The following is a 17055-nucleotide window of genomic DNA, read 5'->3' on the forward strand; positions in this document are numbered from 1 at the left end:
TCTAAAGGTCAGTAACTTAACTATAGCTTTAATTATTATATTGTTAGAATTATTTTAGAATATTGAACAGAATTATTCTATATTCCTCTAAAACAATATAGAACAGACTTGTGCTATTTATCCAGCTTTAGCTTTCTCACTCACACGTGAATTTTAGTTTTTCTGTTTCTCTAAAAATTATTACTTTTATAAATTGCTATTACTTCTTGGCATGTTGACATTTTAGTTACTGAAATATTTTTTCGTCGGAGAAATGATCATGATTTTTTTTAGCCCAGGATCCAGTCAAATTTCTTATGTGCCCTTCTTGCGGTAGCCCCAGTGATTCCTCAAAAATCAGCTACAGAGATTTACTTTTTGGTCTGTGTTCAAATACACACCTGGTGCGTGAGCAAGCCGAATTATATTTACCTTTGTTTTTATTTCCCACTGTAAGAAATCAGGATAGGTAATGTAAATTCAAACGTATATATAATAATTAGTCTTAATAAGAAGTATATTTTATTATTTTTAAATGTTTATATGCAAAACTTCAAATACACAAAACATTTGCACATAAAATCACCGGTGCCAGTTCAGGCCAACTTTTTCAAAGACATGGTCATGATTGAATCATCTTAGAGTTACAGTCTTTAAGTGATACACAGAAAAATCCCCAGTATTAAATGAACACACACAGGATTGATGTCGCAGAGTTAAACTGATCATTCCTGTTTTAAATGACGTTTTATAGTATTAATTTATGTCCTTTTGGAAACACTGGGGATTTTGTTGTATAGACTATGTGTGTGCATGCTCTTTGTGATATGTACAATGCATTTTTGGGGAACTCGCCCAGCTCAGTCTTATCGCATGTCATTGTAAGTGTCAGGTTCGAGTCTTTTTTTTTCCACAGTCTCTTCACCACGCTCTGATTCCGGTTAACGTGGTCTGAAAAGGTCCTTGCTGGCCAAGAGCTCCATCAGCACTCCCCATGCTGAGATTCATATCTACTATGTGATTAGGGATTTGCGTGCTGTTGGTGAACGATGGCATCCCGGTAAAGTTACAGGCGTAAGGGTTATTTCCATAACTGTTATAGTAGTTGTTGTACGGATATGAACCCACTGCGACGTTATAGGGCGCTCCGTGGCTTCCGCCGAGACACGGCTTTCCGTCTCGCACGAGCACCGGGACGGCTACTCTGCGCGGAGGCAGCGGGTGACCGGCCAGCTCCAAGCTCTTATCCTGCCGCTGCCGCTTGCACTTGTACCTTCTGTTCTGAAACCAGATCTTGACCTGTGTGGAGGTGAGCTTGAGCACGGCGGCGAGCTGCTCTCTCTCCGGCGCGGACAGGTAGCGCTGCTGCTTGAAACGCCTCTCCAGCTCGAACACCTGAGTCTGGGAGAAGAGCACGCGCGGTTTCCGGCGAGAGCGCGGCTTCGGCCTGTCTCCCGGCGCTTCTTCCGGTTTCCCGTCAGCACAACTCGACTCCTCTAATTCGCAGGCACCTGTTTTGCGGGAAAAAAAACAAAAACAAGCACGTTATTGCGTGTTCTGGGTGTGTAAGCCCTTTCAAACAGAAAAAGTGTGGAATGAACACCTACAGCAGTTCAGTGTCAAAATAATTTCACTAACCTATTAATTTTATGTTCCTATTAATTTTGCACTTTCAGAAAAAAGGTTACTAAACTATACCATTCCTTGTGGCTGGAATGGTACCATCAAGGGTACACCCTCTGTACCTTTAGTTTCCTTTACCTGGAAAGGTGCATCTGGTGTACAGTTAAAGCTTTACTCTAAAAACTAATTACAGTCCAGTTATGTGCCTTGAATCGGTTTTTAAAAAGTACAATATATCTACATTTTCAGGTGAAGGATACATATGCTGAGGGAAAGGTACATTATAGTACTATTTTTGAGTACTATAGAGCACTATAGTCTAGAGTGTGTGTCAACATAATACAACCCTTCATGTATTAAACACATTAGTCAAATAAGTAGCATCATATTTAGTGACTGGAGCTATTAGATTTTTTTTTATCTTTATCTTTCTATCTTCTTTCCACAAAACCCAAAAAGTTAAACTGTGTTAAAATGTAGATTCGAAAGAAGTTCTATAATTTAGTCAGCATTTCTAGTTTTAATGAAATTGCAGTTAGATTCAAACTCACATTAGGCAATGTAAACTTCATTATTATTGTTATTATTATTATTATTATTATTATTATTATTATTATTATTATTATTATTATTATTGAGTTTTAGATTAGGAAATGAGTAAATTCGAAAATGAGACCTTAGATAAAACTTTTAAGAAAATATGTGTCAACTTGTTGCAGGTAATTCTTTTTTAGATTTCTCAGCTGAAAAAAAAGTTTTATATTTTGTTGTTTTGTATTTTTTCAGCTGAGAAGAAATGAGAAAAAAAAAAACCTGCAACAATTTGATTCAAGTGACAGATTAGTTAGACCCTGACATGTAATAACTAAACAATAACTAACAAATGTAACAATAGTAGGAGAGGGCAGTTGACCGTGATCTCTTTGAATAAGCCTAATATATATATATATATATATATATATATATATATATATATATATATATATATATACATATATATGTGTGTGTGTGTGTGTGTGTGTGTGTGTGCCCCCTGGGAGTTCCCAGATCCACTGAACTAACTGTTTATATATATCCAGTTGGACACAGAGCTGTAGGAATGAAGTAACACTGCTAAGGAATGCATATGTCTATTATGTGCAAAAACACCACAGCATTTTGATAACACATACACTCTCAGAAATCAGAAAAACGGACCAAACTGTACTTTTACCTGTCAATTGGTGACACTTGGGCGGTACCATCAAGTGGACATATTTATACCTTTATTATGTAGCTTTTACCTTTAAGCCTTTAAAAATAATTAAAGCCACATAACTGGACCTTAAGAACCCAAAGCTGATTAAAGGTACACCACATGCACTTCTTAGGTTAATGGTACCACGGCAGCGACAAGGAAAAGTACAGTTTGCTTTTCTTCTGAGAGTACAGTGGACACAAATGTATATTTGGTTGGATGATCAAGTGTGTATTATTCAGTGATATCTAACCAGCTTTACGCAATAACTGCATAAAATACGGCTTGGTTTTTGTGGCATATTTATTTATGTATTTACTTATTTATTTGTTTGTTTGGGTTTTGTTTGTATGTATGTTTGTTTGTTATTTTACATTTTTTTCTTTTACCTGAGTTAGAGCTTTGATGATCTCTCTCCTCTTCTGTCGGAGAGCCGCAGGAGCCGAAGTCGTCAGCGCTGAGGACGCATTTCATCTGCTCTCCCGGACTGAAGGCGGGTTTGTCCGGGCTGTAGAGCAGCTCCAGGCTGCGGCTGAGGGCACTGTGCATGCACTGAAACTGCAGAGACTGCAGCGGAGCCGCGTCCGGCTCAGGGCTCGAAAACCCCTGCTGGTTAAACACATGCTGCTGTTCCAGTTTTAAGATATCCTTAACCGAGAAAGGCGTCGAGGTTACCGGGCTGGCGAGCATCGCGTGCACAGAGTCGGGATCGAGTCAGTGGCGAGGCTGTACAGGCCCGAGAGAGCGCGTTGCAAAAATAACCGTGATCGCAATTTCTGCGCAGCCGTGCGTAAAATAACCGCGCGAAGATGAATCTCAAGTCGCTTCTACGGAGACTTTTATGTTATGGCGTCTCCTGGTAGAAGACGTGCATGAGATTCTGGAGTGTATGGCTTTCAGCTCTCAGCTCACACTTCCGCCAAGTGCCATTAGCTGATTCTTGAAGTTGGGAAGAGGTGGGAAGTTCACTCTTATGTCTGTTTGTGTTCTGATGATGGTGACCCCTCCCATTCAGTGCCACGCAACAGCGCGTAACACTGATTCACCGCAATCACTTAGAGGCAGTGTATTCTGCTTGGGATACTTTATCTTCCAGGTTTAATCGGATTTGTGTGACAGTGATCATGTGCATCCTTCTTAAACATAACTAACGAATTACGCTATGCATTTTGTATAAGCAGAAAAGGTGGGCGACTTTTAAAACTGGATATTTTTTTTTAAGTAGATGCATGATTGTTCTGATGTTCAAATACTTCATGTTATTAAAGTGTGAATAAAGTGTGATTTTATTTTATTTTTTGGTGGGGGGGGGGGGGGTGTAAGTTTTCCCTCTTCTTATCATCTTTAAGAGTTGAGTTCTAATTTTTTCTCATTTTGTTACAGCGCACCATGCTTGAACTTATTATGCCTATATATAATGTCAACTGGATTCTAATGGCAGGTTTAATAATAAAAAACGTTATATGGATGGAAGGTTCAGAAATGAAAAGAACGCTCTGGCTTCAATAAATAATCAAAATATTATGGTACATATTTAAGTAAAGTATCTTTAAAAAAATTTATGTTTGTAAAATTGGGGGGGGGGGGGGGGGGGCTATGATTTTGTTCTTACAGCTAAAGCGTGTAGTATTTATTTATTTATTTATTTATTTATTTGTTCGTTTGTTAAATGCCCTAGATTAAATTTGTCATTATAATAATAAGAAGAATATAAGAATAAGTTTTTATTATGAAGTGTGTGTGTGTGTGTATAGCGACCTTAAATGTGTTAGAAAGACGATATATTAATGGAACGCATAATAATAATAATAATAATAATTATTATTATTATTATTATTATTATTATTATTATTATTGATTAGGGGTATTAAGATAGGTCTATAATTTCACCCTATTTCTTCTTAATCGTCCGTGACTGAGGGATTATTGTTGGGATTTTTTTTTTAGAATTATCTAAACGCCTCATTTCCATCCATTAAATATTTCTTAGTGTGGTAAGTAACTGGTCGCCTCGGCACTCAGGGCCTCGGTGTTACAGCTGTGCTGTCTTATTGGGTGTTAATTCCATCAGGGTGTGAGTGACGCCGAACCCGACATCCAGCGCGTCGATTAGGCCTGTAGTGAACACGCACAGAGCACAACAAACAGAAACCCAACACCTGATGTTGTCGCTGAAGAGGCCGCGGCGCCAAAGCCCGCAATGCATGGCTGAGGCTGAGACACCCAGACTCTTCATCCCCCCTTTAATGACCCTCCGTACACAGGCGCGCGCGTGCGTGAGTGTTTGTGTTTGTGCGTGCGTGTGTGCGCGTGCGTGCGTGTGCGTGTGTGCGTGTTGGTGCTGCGGCATCCTCTCTATAAACGCGGCACATTTGTTACGTCAAGAATTAGAGTAATAATACACACTCTCAGAAACAAAGGCACCAAATCTGTCGTTGTTGTGGCACCATTAGTTGTACATTTTTGTAACCTTTACATGGAAACGAGAATATAGTGTACCTTTAAAATAGTTTAAGGCAGGAGGCTTCTCATTCTTTTTGCAGCCTTGAACTGTAGCATAAATTTCACGGAGCCCCTTTGGTTTATTTTATGTACATAATGCAAATATTCAAATATTATAGGCTCAGTATTTAAACGTGTACAATGATATTCTGGCCTGAGTTTCCCAAAAGCAACGCAGCACATCATCATCGTGGAAAATGAAATAAATGGTAGAGCGAGCATCACATTGAACACTCAAGCATTACACTCTCTCTCCCAGCTAAGATCAGCTTAACTTTGCGATGCTTTGGGAAACTCAATACTCGAACCTGGCTATTTGTAGGAGTTACATAGTTTTTATTCCTGAATTTTATTAAAAATGATTCAGTTTGACATTATTATAGCCTGATTGTTTGATCTTGAAGTTTGGATTAAACTCATTCAATTCTTGTGACTAGTCAAAAAACTAGGCTAAAAACTACACGAACTCGATAATAAATAATAATAACAACTTTAAGAATGGGTTATCATTTCCACAAAATAAAAGCTAACATGGCCCCCCGGCTACGCTTCACCGAGCACGCTTTGAGAACCGTGGATTTATACCTGGACCTTAAGGACCACTGATGCACCCTTTAAAATGTCTATACTCTAAAAGCTAATGTATAACTCTGATCTTTCCACAAAAACAACAAGGAAACGTACCGTTTGTACCTTTGTTTCTGGGAGTGTGTGTTCAGTGAGACTGTTTTTACAGTAAATCTCTGGGATTTCTGGGATTTTAGGAGAAATTCACACTTCTCCTGAAAATGAAAATGAATATTAGCCGTATATAAACAATACGCAAAAATTTCTTCCATCTTGTAGAAGGAGCTCAGCTCATGTTCCCGCACCTCCTCGTCCCGCAGATTATTCAGACCTACAGTGAGTTATAAATAGAGCAACCCGATAAATAACATCATCTGGTCAGTGAAAAGCCAAAGACCCCACAGGCATTTCTCTAGTCAGTTATATTCTATACACAGGTCCGTAAGTTTGTTGTCATTCTCTTCAAATCTCATTCGTTCGTGTTCCAGTACAAATTTAGCTCATAAGGAGGCCTATGATTTGTCCTTGTTACCTAATTATTCTAACAGCATTCTGTACTGCGCTGTAATAAAACTGCTAGGTCTATTGTTTCAGTTTCAGTCTTTTTATTCTGTTCTACACGTGGTTCAAAATCCACTTGTGTGCGTCTTCTTTTCCCTGTAAGGAGTTTGGCCACAAGGTGTGTGTGTGTGTGTGTGTGAGAGAGAGAGACATTGGAAACAAAAAACTGCCCCAAAAAGAGCCTAGTTAGTCCACACTTAACTAGTTCGACGTTTGGATGGAGCTTTTCACTGTACAGCTGCCACGGGTTAAATAACCACATACATGCCAATTTTCACACAACTTTACACAACTTTAATGTTCGCAGTGGCACAGCTTTAAGGTTCATAGCTGCATTTTCTGTTCTAGCTTACAGGGTGTAATCTTCTTTACGCGTTTTGATATTGTGCCAAAAACACCAGGCGACAATTAATGTCACCTTCTTTTAGTTTTAATTTTTTAAATAAAATAATTTAGCAGCAGTAGCAACAAATACTACATATACTGGAATGCTTTTATATCCGGCACAATTTTCTATTTCTAATTAATTACTTGCCATTAAATGAGGTAATTAAATCACATTTTAAAAAAAGATTAAGGCTCGTTATCTCTCCAGCATAGATCATTAATCATTTCAAAACAGTCGATAATTTCCATAATATATTTCTGTACCATATTATAATGTTTTTTAAATTAATTTTATTATTATTATTTTTTATAATAATTATTGTGCGAGATTATTTTTGTGCGACATTGTGCGACATTGCTTTGTGTGTTCCTTGCACCGGTGGCACTTGAAGCTCCTTTATATAGCAGGGGTTCAGTTCTTTTTTTTTTTTTTAACAGCCTGTCCAGTTTTTTGATGAGGTAATGACTCTTAATTGCCCACTCCTCCTTTCAGTGTCATCTGAGGTCTTTGAGAGTAAAAACTGAATGTAGCATATAGCTGAAAAAAAAACAAAAAAAAAAAAAACGAAGCCAGTCCCGCGGCCTTTAAGCTAAACTGGTGGACTTGATCCTTCACAGCGGTGTAACACAAGCAGGCAGTTTAGTAACGAGCTATAATTAATCATACAGTAAAATAGAGCGCTGATGGCTGCTGAAACAAGATCCTCACCTTCCAGCCTTTTCTTAAAAACTCTTTGCTACCGCAGAGTTTCATGAACACGTCATTTGAGATTGTCACAGTCGGAGCTTTATGTAATTTCATACAGTAGCCTACAGGCCATATTTTTATACAGTCGATGGGCAAGTTTTGATTGACACCGTTTACGACAACGAGAAAGGGGTCTTGAGACACATTAGATGAGATCAGATGATTGCGCTTTGCTTATGTTATTATTATTATTATTATTATTGTTGTTGTTGTTAGTAGGACTCACCCTGTTTCTTCTGAGTTTTATTCATATTGGACCCACTCTATTGCTCATTATTTTTATGTATATATTTTAATAAAAAATAAATATATATATATATATATTAAATTTCCTTTCTGGGAAATGTTACTGTATATATAGTGGATGCAGTGAAGGTTATGTAAAGGTTATGAAGGTTAGTAGATAAAGTAAATAAAGTAGTAAATAAAGTTTCCAGAGAAACAGGACATCCTGGAAGAACATCGCCTGGCCTTTTTCTAATCTTCAGCAGCCCAGTTTCAATGAGTCTGTCTTCATTGTAGCCTCAGTTTCCTGTTCTTGGCTGATAGGAGTGGAACCCGATGTGGTCTTCTGTTGTTGTATCCCCTCTGCCTAAAGGTTCAGTGTGTTCTGCTTAATGAGATGCTTTTCTGCTCAACATGGATGTAAAGAGTGGTTATCTGAGTTACCATAGCCTTCCTGTCAGTGCTGATTTGCAGTGAAACTTCTTTCTAAGGGGAGAAGTGGACACGAATGACAGCAAAATAAATGAATGCCCCAAAAGATTTACTGGACCTATTGTAGAGGGTCAAGTGTTCAGGCCTGTACTCATGGTGTTGTCACACATGTGCTCACTCACTTGTTGAGACTATGGTGAATGATAACTCATCTGACCATAGTTTTTTTTTTGTTTTGTTTTGTTTTACTACTGAACTCTCAGAGTGCATTTGTATTTATTATAAATGGTTTACAGGCAGCAAGCCTACTAATATCCCTCTGTATGTAGCTGTGGAACCGTGCTTGCTGACAGTCTGGTCATATCCTGCATTGTCATTCCCTATCACTTGTAGAACAGTTGCTCTTTTGTTTTTCCTTACATATCACATTAATGAGCATCACAGTCAATGTCCAATATTTACTGTCTTTCACATACATCTAAATGCAGACATCACTTTTATATAAGAAATATGAATACTGATTTCATAAAAGCCTGCTGACTGACTGGATTCACAATTACTAAACACTTTTTTTCTCAGTCGATTTCGAAAGGCTACAGTCATATCATTACCATTAATTAGGCACGGGTCTTCTTATTGCTAATGAAATTGCATATTATTTGGCCAGTTTTTTATGATGAATGTGGCAAACATTTACAAATATTAATTCATGTCTGCTTTAAAGATGCACTAATCCATATCTTAGAACCTTCTCAAGTCATTAATTTTTTGTGAGTTCTACAAGCACGACAACCTGAAACAGCCTTACTAAAGAATCCACCTGACTAAAGGCTCTATCCGTAATGGTGCAGTGTTTCAAATGATACTGTATTTCCAGCATCTGTTATCCTAAAGGTATAATTATCCTCAAAACTTTTGGCTGCACCTCCAGTTGTCTGGAATTGTCACTGTTCTTCCCTGTTTCTCCTTGTCTTGTCTTGCATGTTCTAGAACAGTGATTGTCAACTGGTGGACTATGGTCTAGATGCAGGCCCAGCAAAGTCTTTCAGTATTTCCACTTTATTTAAAAATAGGAGCTTGGTTTTCATATCCTAACAAAAATGTTGGAAAAATAGACAAAGGAAAAGGTAGAGAAAGCAAAACATACGTTATAAACAAACACACAGGCGATGTATAATAGTCAGATACATTATACCAAAGCTAAACTCTTGATGGTTCACCAAACACACATGTGGATAATTTTGGAGAGAGCAGCATTCAACACACATTCCAAACAACATCATAAATGTAAGAAAGTAAAAAATGAGTAAGACAGATGGTTCAAAGTGGCGTACTCATGTAATTACAATAAATAATCCCATTTACAATTGTTTTGATTACAAATTAGCTGAAATAATGTGTGAAACTAACACTGAGCAAGCAAACAGCTGCAAGGAAAACCAAGAGGATCATATAAGAAATTAGGAAGGTGGTAAATTCCAATTTAATGACCAGATTTAATTCTGATTCAGACTAGTAGAAGTAGAAAATTAGAATAAGATACCTTAAAACTGCAAAGTAGAATATACTGCTGTACTACGTTTTATACTGGCTGTTATAGGTATGTTATCTCTAAATAACTATTTAACGCTTAGAAAATGTAACCTTTCTAAAAACTTTAAAAGATGACTAAGTGCAGTACTTGAATGAAGTTTCTTGTTACTACCCTTTTGGGAATTCCACATGTATGCAGAGATTTGCAATGGTTCTACCTCCAGGTTATAACTGTAAAAGACACTTCAGCCTAGGACTCATTGTGGATATCTAAATACAGTTGGAGTAGTTTTGTAAATAGAATTTCTTTAGCATTTTATGCCAAGCAATTCTGCCAAGTAAGAGGTATCATTTAAATTGACGAATTAAGATGAACACCGAGGCTGTCGGAATTTGCAGCTCTTGATTTAAGCAGGTTTTTCCCCATGCTATGACAACACAACTCAACACTGTTTACCCAGAGCAGTCTTTGAAAGTAAAAGAATGTGATCCTGCACCAAAGCTGCTGTAAACCTTCTAATAAATTAGGATTAGATTGTAACTGCAAATTGTTTGAAAATACAGCTTTGTATCCGCAGTGAAAAATGTCTCCTGGTCTTTTTCCAATCTTCGATTGTCTAGTTTCAGTGAGCCCATGCCCACTGCAGCCTCAAATCCCTGTTTTTGGCTGACAGGAGCAGAACCCAATGTGGTCTTCTGCTGTTTTATATATATATATATATATATATATATATATATATATATATATATATATATATAAAACCTTTATTTAACCAGGTAAGTCAATTGAGAACCAGTTCTCATTTACAATGACGACTTGGCCAAGACGACCTGTTGTAGCACATCTGCCTAAACGTTTGGCTTGGTGTGTGTTCTGAGATGCTTTTCTGCTCACCACGGATGTAGAGTGGTTATTTGAGTTACCACAGCCTTCCTGTCAGCTCAAACCAGTCTGGCAAAACTTCTGTTCACTGGATGTTTTTCTTCTTCCACACCATTCTATATAAACTCTAGAGGACTGCTGAGTGCCAAAATCCCAGGAAATCAACAGTTTTTGAAATACTCAAACCAGCCGGTTTGGCACCAACCATGCCACGGTCAAAGTCATTTCCTGAGGACCGCCCCCCAGTGGTCAGTGGGTGTATATCTGTGGGTTATTTCTAGACAGTGATAAGTTTCTTTAAATGAAGGCCAACAGATAAGTCATCTTGCTTTTATTTCTGGCAAAGAGTAAAAAAGCACTAATTATCAGCAACCAAAATCTGTGCTGGTTACTTTTCTTGAGAAATTCACAGTAAATAAATAAAAGTTGTCATAGTAACTTTGTTTATGATCATGAGCAATAAAACATGCTTACACGATGAACATGCCCTGATCATCAGGGTATCAGCAGCCCTGATGTTTTTCCATGATATTCCCAAAGTGTGATAGAGGCAAAATGAAAGTGTGTCAAGATATACTTATGCCTTAGGTGTTAGCAAAATGATACAGTGCAGTACATATAAATCTAAAGCATTCTATTGAAGAGAACTTCCCCCAAGGCTTCAGATCATCTTCAAGATAAATGTAGGCTACATAAGCTGCTGTTTGCACTACTTTTCTCTTTTAAATATCTATACAAAATTTGTTAGTATGCATGCACTTTATAGCTGTCATCTACAATATATCTTAACACTACAATATATCTTAACACCCCCCCCCCCCCCCCCCCCCCCCATCCCAAATACCTTTGGAGGAAAGTCTAAGCACACATAGTTCAATTGAAGTACAAATTACACAAAAGGACAGACAAGAGTACCTCTAGTGTTTTTTTGGTTTCAAATTTTCTGCTTACCATGTTTGGTATTCAGGGTCAACATAGCATGAACATAGTGGAGCATTACTGATTTGGAAGCTTAAAAATAGAAATCATGAATGCAGCTCCCTATCTGCCTTCAAATGTGTGTTTGTAACAGTTGAAGATTGGAAAAAACAGTTGAAGATTGGACGAATCTCGATTTCTGCTGCGATATGCAACAGAATTTGGCATCAACAGCATGGGTGCATGGATCCCACCTGCCTTGTGTTGACTGGTCAGGCTGGTGGTGGTGGTATAATGGTGTGGGGAATGTTTTCTTGACACACACACACACACACACACACACACACACATTATATATATATAGCTTCAGTTACTGTTCACAATGTTCAAACAGCAGAATGAGCGGAAAGGTCATTGTGAGTCAGAATGGCCAGACTAGTTCAAGGCTACAGTAACTCATATAACCAAACTTTACAACAGTGGTGATCAGAAAAGCATCACAAAATGCATAACACATCAAACCACATCGTGTTTCACTCCTGTCAGCTAAGATCAAGAATCTGAGGTGTGATATAAAGGACAGGTTTGTGGCATTGACTGGAATCACCAGCTTGTCAATCAGTCAGAGGTCTTTCTCTCACCATGTGGGAAATAACTGTGACTCTGACAAACCTCTGTCCATGTGTGTCCCTAAATACTATTCACATTCAACACTGGTTGATTTTGAGTACATAGCCACTAGATGTCCCTATATGCCCGAAATACAGATCTCTGCTCTGCAATACAGGATAAAAAACGGTGAGGAGAAATTAAATATGATGCATAAGCTTATTATACTTATGAGTGTATTTACGAGTTTACTTCTAAAACATTAGATGAAATAGTAATGAAAAACAAAATACTGCTTCATTTTAGAATGAATAATATTAATGCAGTTGCTATGAGAGGTATTGAGGTTGGATTTTATATTCTCTCAGATTTGTGTCATTCCAAATATGAAAAATATATCTAATTAATGACACACAAATTCAACGAAGCACAAAGATATCATCTGTGCACGCATGCAAATATTTAAGAGATATCATTGGGTTATCATGGCAGGAATATTGTGTTTAATGTTAAAATTAAATCTGATAAGGTAAAGATGAATATCTGCATATCAGTATAATCGGATGTTCACAGTATATAGCCCTACTGTATTTATATTTTAGTAGCAACTTGGACACAGATGTATCATTTTCCTACTTATGTATAGACAGTTTCATTCTTATTACCATGTTTAGATATAAACTGATTTGTTTGTGCTTATAAACTAAAAGTTTTGTTATATTTTTATATTGATTTAACGACTACAGCTTGCTGTCTAAATGTAGTGTAACCTGCTTACTCAGGCTCACCCCAGCTCACTGATAAATCTTATATAACATCGCCCCCTGCTGGTGAACACCAGTGTGGCGTCCAAAATCTGTAACCAGAAAAAAATTCAAGCACTGAATAGTAGTTCATATAATGTCTATCGAATTCCTATCATTTGATTATTAGATTATTTAACGCATTCCATCCATTCCATCTCTCTTTTAGGAGGGTTACGTCTATAAGCCTAACACGTTCTTCGATTTCACGTTCTGGTGGAATTCCATAAAGATCCCGCAACATAGTGTTTCCTTTAAAAACCACTTCTATTTGGTGAAGAAGTGAAGAATCCTCAACTATCCAAAGAACCCTTGTGAAACTTTGCGTGATTTAGGATTGTTTAAGATGTAGGTAATAAAACGCGGCAGGGTTTCCTGATCTCGGAAAATACGTAAACAATATAACTGTTACCACCCAAAGCGTTCCAATTATTTTCCAAAAGCAGTATACATGAACGTGTTTTACTCCTCTTATACCACAGGAATTAGACATTGATTACAATTTTATTTATTAAAGAATGACACGTCATTGTTTTTATCCAATTATAGTTATGTTTAATGTTGTGGAACGTCTACTAAACAAGTTAGTTCTTGTTATCACTTACTTTATGGCAGCTACAAACAGTCGTTCCCTTACCAGCATCTCCTAAAGTTAATAAGACAACAAATACAGCTTGTCCATCTTGAAGATTATCTCATGCAGGAAAACTTAAAATTACAACACCAGCTTTACTATTGACTATTACAAAGTGCTGACACTGGAGACTCATTCCATAAATGTGGAGACAAACATCTTCAAATGTTAAATAAACCTTTTTCAATATTGTTATGATAGTTTTGAGGCATCAAAATGACAAGTCTTGGAAAATTTCCATAGAGGCTATTGAGTTAAACAGCATCATTCTGTAAACGCATTCTTGTCTATAAGCTGTATTTTTATTCAGAAATGTAGACACGCTTTCCAAATGTCCAGTTCTGGTTCAGTGTTCTCTTTTACTATACCAGTTTAATTTTGCAATGTAATTATTTAGCACAAATGCTAATTATTTGGCATTTATTTAGGTTGGTTATGAGTGTTGGAGTACATTAAACAGGTTATTCTGGTTATTATGCAGGAGGTCTAGGGTTCAAGATTCCATTTCTGAAAACATTGTTTAGAGATGGTTGAGAATGGATGATACTCAAAGCAGATACAAAACAGTTTAAATATTTAGGTAGCACATTCTTATCAAGTTACATAGGAAGTGCGGATATAAGACCAGGGCCTCATTTTCTCTTCCAATATCACTGTGTTTGTATGTACAGCCACTGAAAACACAGACACTGAAAACACCAGATGCTCTCAAAACTCATAATTCATTGCATAACTTAACTTCTTGGATTAAGTGCTGCATTGTCAAGGGCTTAAGCTGAGCTCAAACGCTTGACAGTGTTACAGAGAACATAATGTGTTGAAAAAAAGCAATTGAGGAGATAAGAAGAAATCCTGTCTCCTGTTTCAACAAGATGCCAGGGATAAACAGATAACAGGACATTATCTCTCAGTGCTGTTCCTCTCTGTCTCTCCCTGCGGCTCACTTCACACTGCTGCTAAGCTGCCTAGTCATTCACTCACATGGGGCTGTGTGTGTGTGATTGTGTGTGTGTATGTGTGTGAGTGTGTGTGTGCGCATATGTGCAGTTCTCTTACGGAATTGCAATTTGTCTTCAAAGTATCATAGTATCGGACATCTCTGAAACTCAGTTACATGTTTTATACATTTTCTAATAGAGACTCATAATAACAATACTGAAAAGATTTAAAAGAAGAGCAAAATATAAGTCATCACCAGATCTGTGTGCAAAGTTTTTGACCAGCATATTTTGATCAAACAGGCCCTTTTCCACATCACTGGATCCCCTGGGTCCCACTTGCTGGACAACTTCCCTGGTTGTCTCCTCATGATGGCAGCGTTGGCCATCACACTTCAGGTTTCGTGGCTTTTTAATTTTGGATTTATTGTTTAGCAGATGATATGCTTACTGTACATAAACATTATATTTCTAAATTATACCTCTATATTTCTATTCTTGTGAGAACTTTGTGACTGTATGCTGTGCTGATGTCACAGATGGACTGGATGGAAATATCATATCAATGAGAAATCTAACATAAAAACAGAAATGGTTAAAGGGTTATGTTAAAGGGTTAATGGGCAGTTTGGCAGTGCTGGGATTTAAACCCTCAACCATCAGAACCACTTATCTAGCGCTGCCCCTTATTAAAGATGATGATTTTCAGTGCTCTTCCCTTTTTATTATGTATGCAATAACAATTATTGCCACATTATTATGAATCATTTGGAAAGAACACACATGTAGTTCAGGCTGTTTATATTCCGAGTGTGCTAGATATCTATTTTCAGTTATGCAACGTATTTGTTTTGAATTCTTGACTAGGCTGTTCCTTTATTTATGGACATAAGTGAGTGCTCCAGCTGTGCCATATCGTTAAACTCCTGGGCCTTGTCTTATTATAGGCAAAGCTGCATTTTTAAATAGAGTCATTTTTCTTGGAGAAGAGAGGCTATGAACTTTTGTCTGCATTTTTAGCTTTTGTTTTGTACATCTGGTGCTCAGTGAGTTACATGATTTCATGATTTCATGAAGCCTAACATAGTGAACTGGCTCAACTGGTGGTCTGGTGTTAAATGGATGCATTTGTGGATGCATTCCAAGACTGACATTGTTTGTTTGTGTGTGTGTGTGTGTGTGTGTGTGTGTGTGTGTGTTATTTTTGGAGTGGAGTTCAGTAACCAGAGGGGACTGCAGGTGGGCTCTCGGCCGTGGATCGGTAAGGGAGCTGTCATATTGGATTTGGGAAGCTTAGAGCAAAAACTTTCCTCTTTAAACATTCTAACCACAAATAGCAGCACATCAGCAAGAAGCCTGTTAGAATCCGTGACTGGGCTGAATCTCTGTCTTATCTTTTACTGCTGCTTGCGCTGAACCTCTCTGCTTCTCCACTCAGTAAACCGTGTTTACTTGGGCTACAGTTAGTGCCTTTTGTTTTGAAAAGAAAAATGTGCTCTGTCTGAAACATCACTGGCACTAAAAGACAGTGTGGCTTTGCAGCAGTGGAAAAAAATCACACACCCGTAAGCTGTGAACCACTAAATGGATAAGAGACCAAATGAACATATTTACATAAGATTCAGCCATTTTGGACTCTCCAATTGTTTTCAATGAAAATGACTGACCAAATAAAAGAAGTTCAGCCAAAACTCCATAGCATTTAATTCTCAACTAGATGGCTTAAACACTGAAAATTAAAATTTAGTCTCCATGTAATTTGAAAAGGCCTTTTAATTATAATTAAAAAAAAAAATGAAGCTTCCATTTTCTCCTAAATTTGCTCATCTGTCAATTCCCACCCTCCAGCAGGGTTTCCCCTGTCACACAACAGCTACCAGCTGGGCAGGGTGAGAGCTAACATGTGCTTCCTCCAAGACACTTGAAGCCAACCTCTGCATCTTTTTTATGAATTGCTGTTCAGGCTGCATCACAGGGTAATGTAACACACTCAGAGGAAAGCGCTATCCACCCTCTTCCACATACATGAACTCACACAACTGGCTAGTGTCACTGTGAATGACAGGCAAGAGAGTAATGCAGAGAACATGACCAATTTTGCTCTCTAGGACTCCCATCGTCAGGATTTGGACTTGAGGTCCCCTGACGCTTTTTGGGTGCACCACTTGGGACTTATTTTAATCTCAAACAATGATTTCTGGATTTAGCATAATCTATCCTTTCAGTGTTTGTGTACACTGCAGTTCCATTTGGTTGCAGAACAGTATGGCATGTCTGTAGCCTAATTTTCATAAATAATATTGTAGAAGGAATAATACTATGATAGAATTATAATCATAGGTGAAGCTTTCAGAGGTTCTTATGTTAAATTTAACATGTACAGTCTCTTATAGGTGCATGTTTATGCATTTTTATGCACTTTTAGTAATGACTCATTCACTAAACTTAACCGTTAGTGCTAATTTAAAAGAAAGTT

The 17055-nt window shown here is 37.5% G+C and overlaps 1 protein-coding gene across 1 annotated transcript; it reads right to left on the minus strand.

Annotated features, from left to right (window-relative positions):
- Positions 1–478: 478 nt before the first annotated feature.
- Positions 479–3808, minus strand: nkx2.7 (NK2 transcription factor related 7). Its single transcript, XM_026925489.3, has 2 exons — positions 3229–3808; positions 479–1490 (listed from the first exon to the last, which is right to left on the minus strand). The coding sequence occupies exons 1-2, from the start codon at positions 3527–3529 to the stop codon at positions 901–903; spliced, it is 891 nt and encodes a 296-aa protein (XP_026781290.1). The 5' UTR covers positions 3530–3808; the 3' UTR covers positions 479–900.
- Between the last annotated feature and the right edge of the window lie 13247 nt (positions 3809–17055).

Source organism: Pangasianodon hypophthalmus, chromosome 8 (genome assembly GCF_027358585.1).
Source record: "Pangasianodon hypophthalmus isolate fPanHyp1 chromosome 8, fPanHyp1.pri, whole genome shotgun sequence".
In the NCBI taxonomy this organism is placed as follows: Eukaryota; Metazoa; Chordata; class Actinopteri; order Siluriformes; family Pangasiidae; genus Pangasianodon; species Pangasianodon hypophthalmus.

Excerpts from the sequence above, each read along its gene's own strand:
- nkx2.7 (XM_026925489.3), bottom strand. The coding sequence starts at position 3,529 with ATGCTCGCCAGCCCGGTAACCTCGACGCCTTTCTCGGTTAAGGATATC. Across the intron at positions 1,491-3,228 it reads TCATCAAAGCTCTAACTCAG|GTGCCTGCGAATTAGAGGAG; the intron begins GTAAAAGAAAAA and ends CCCGCAAAACAG.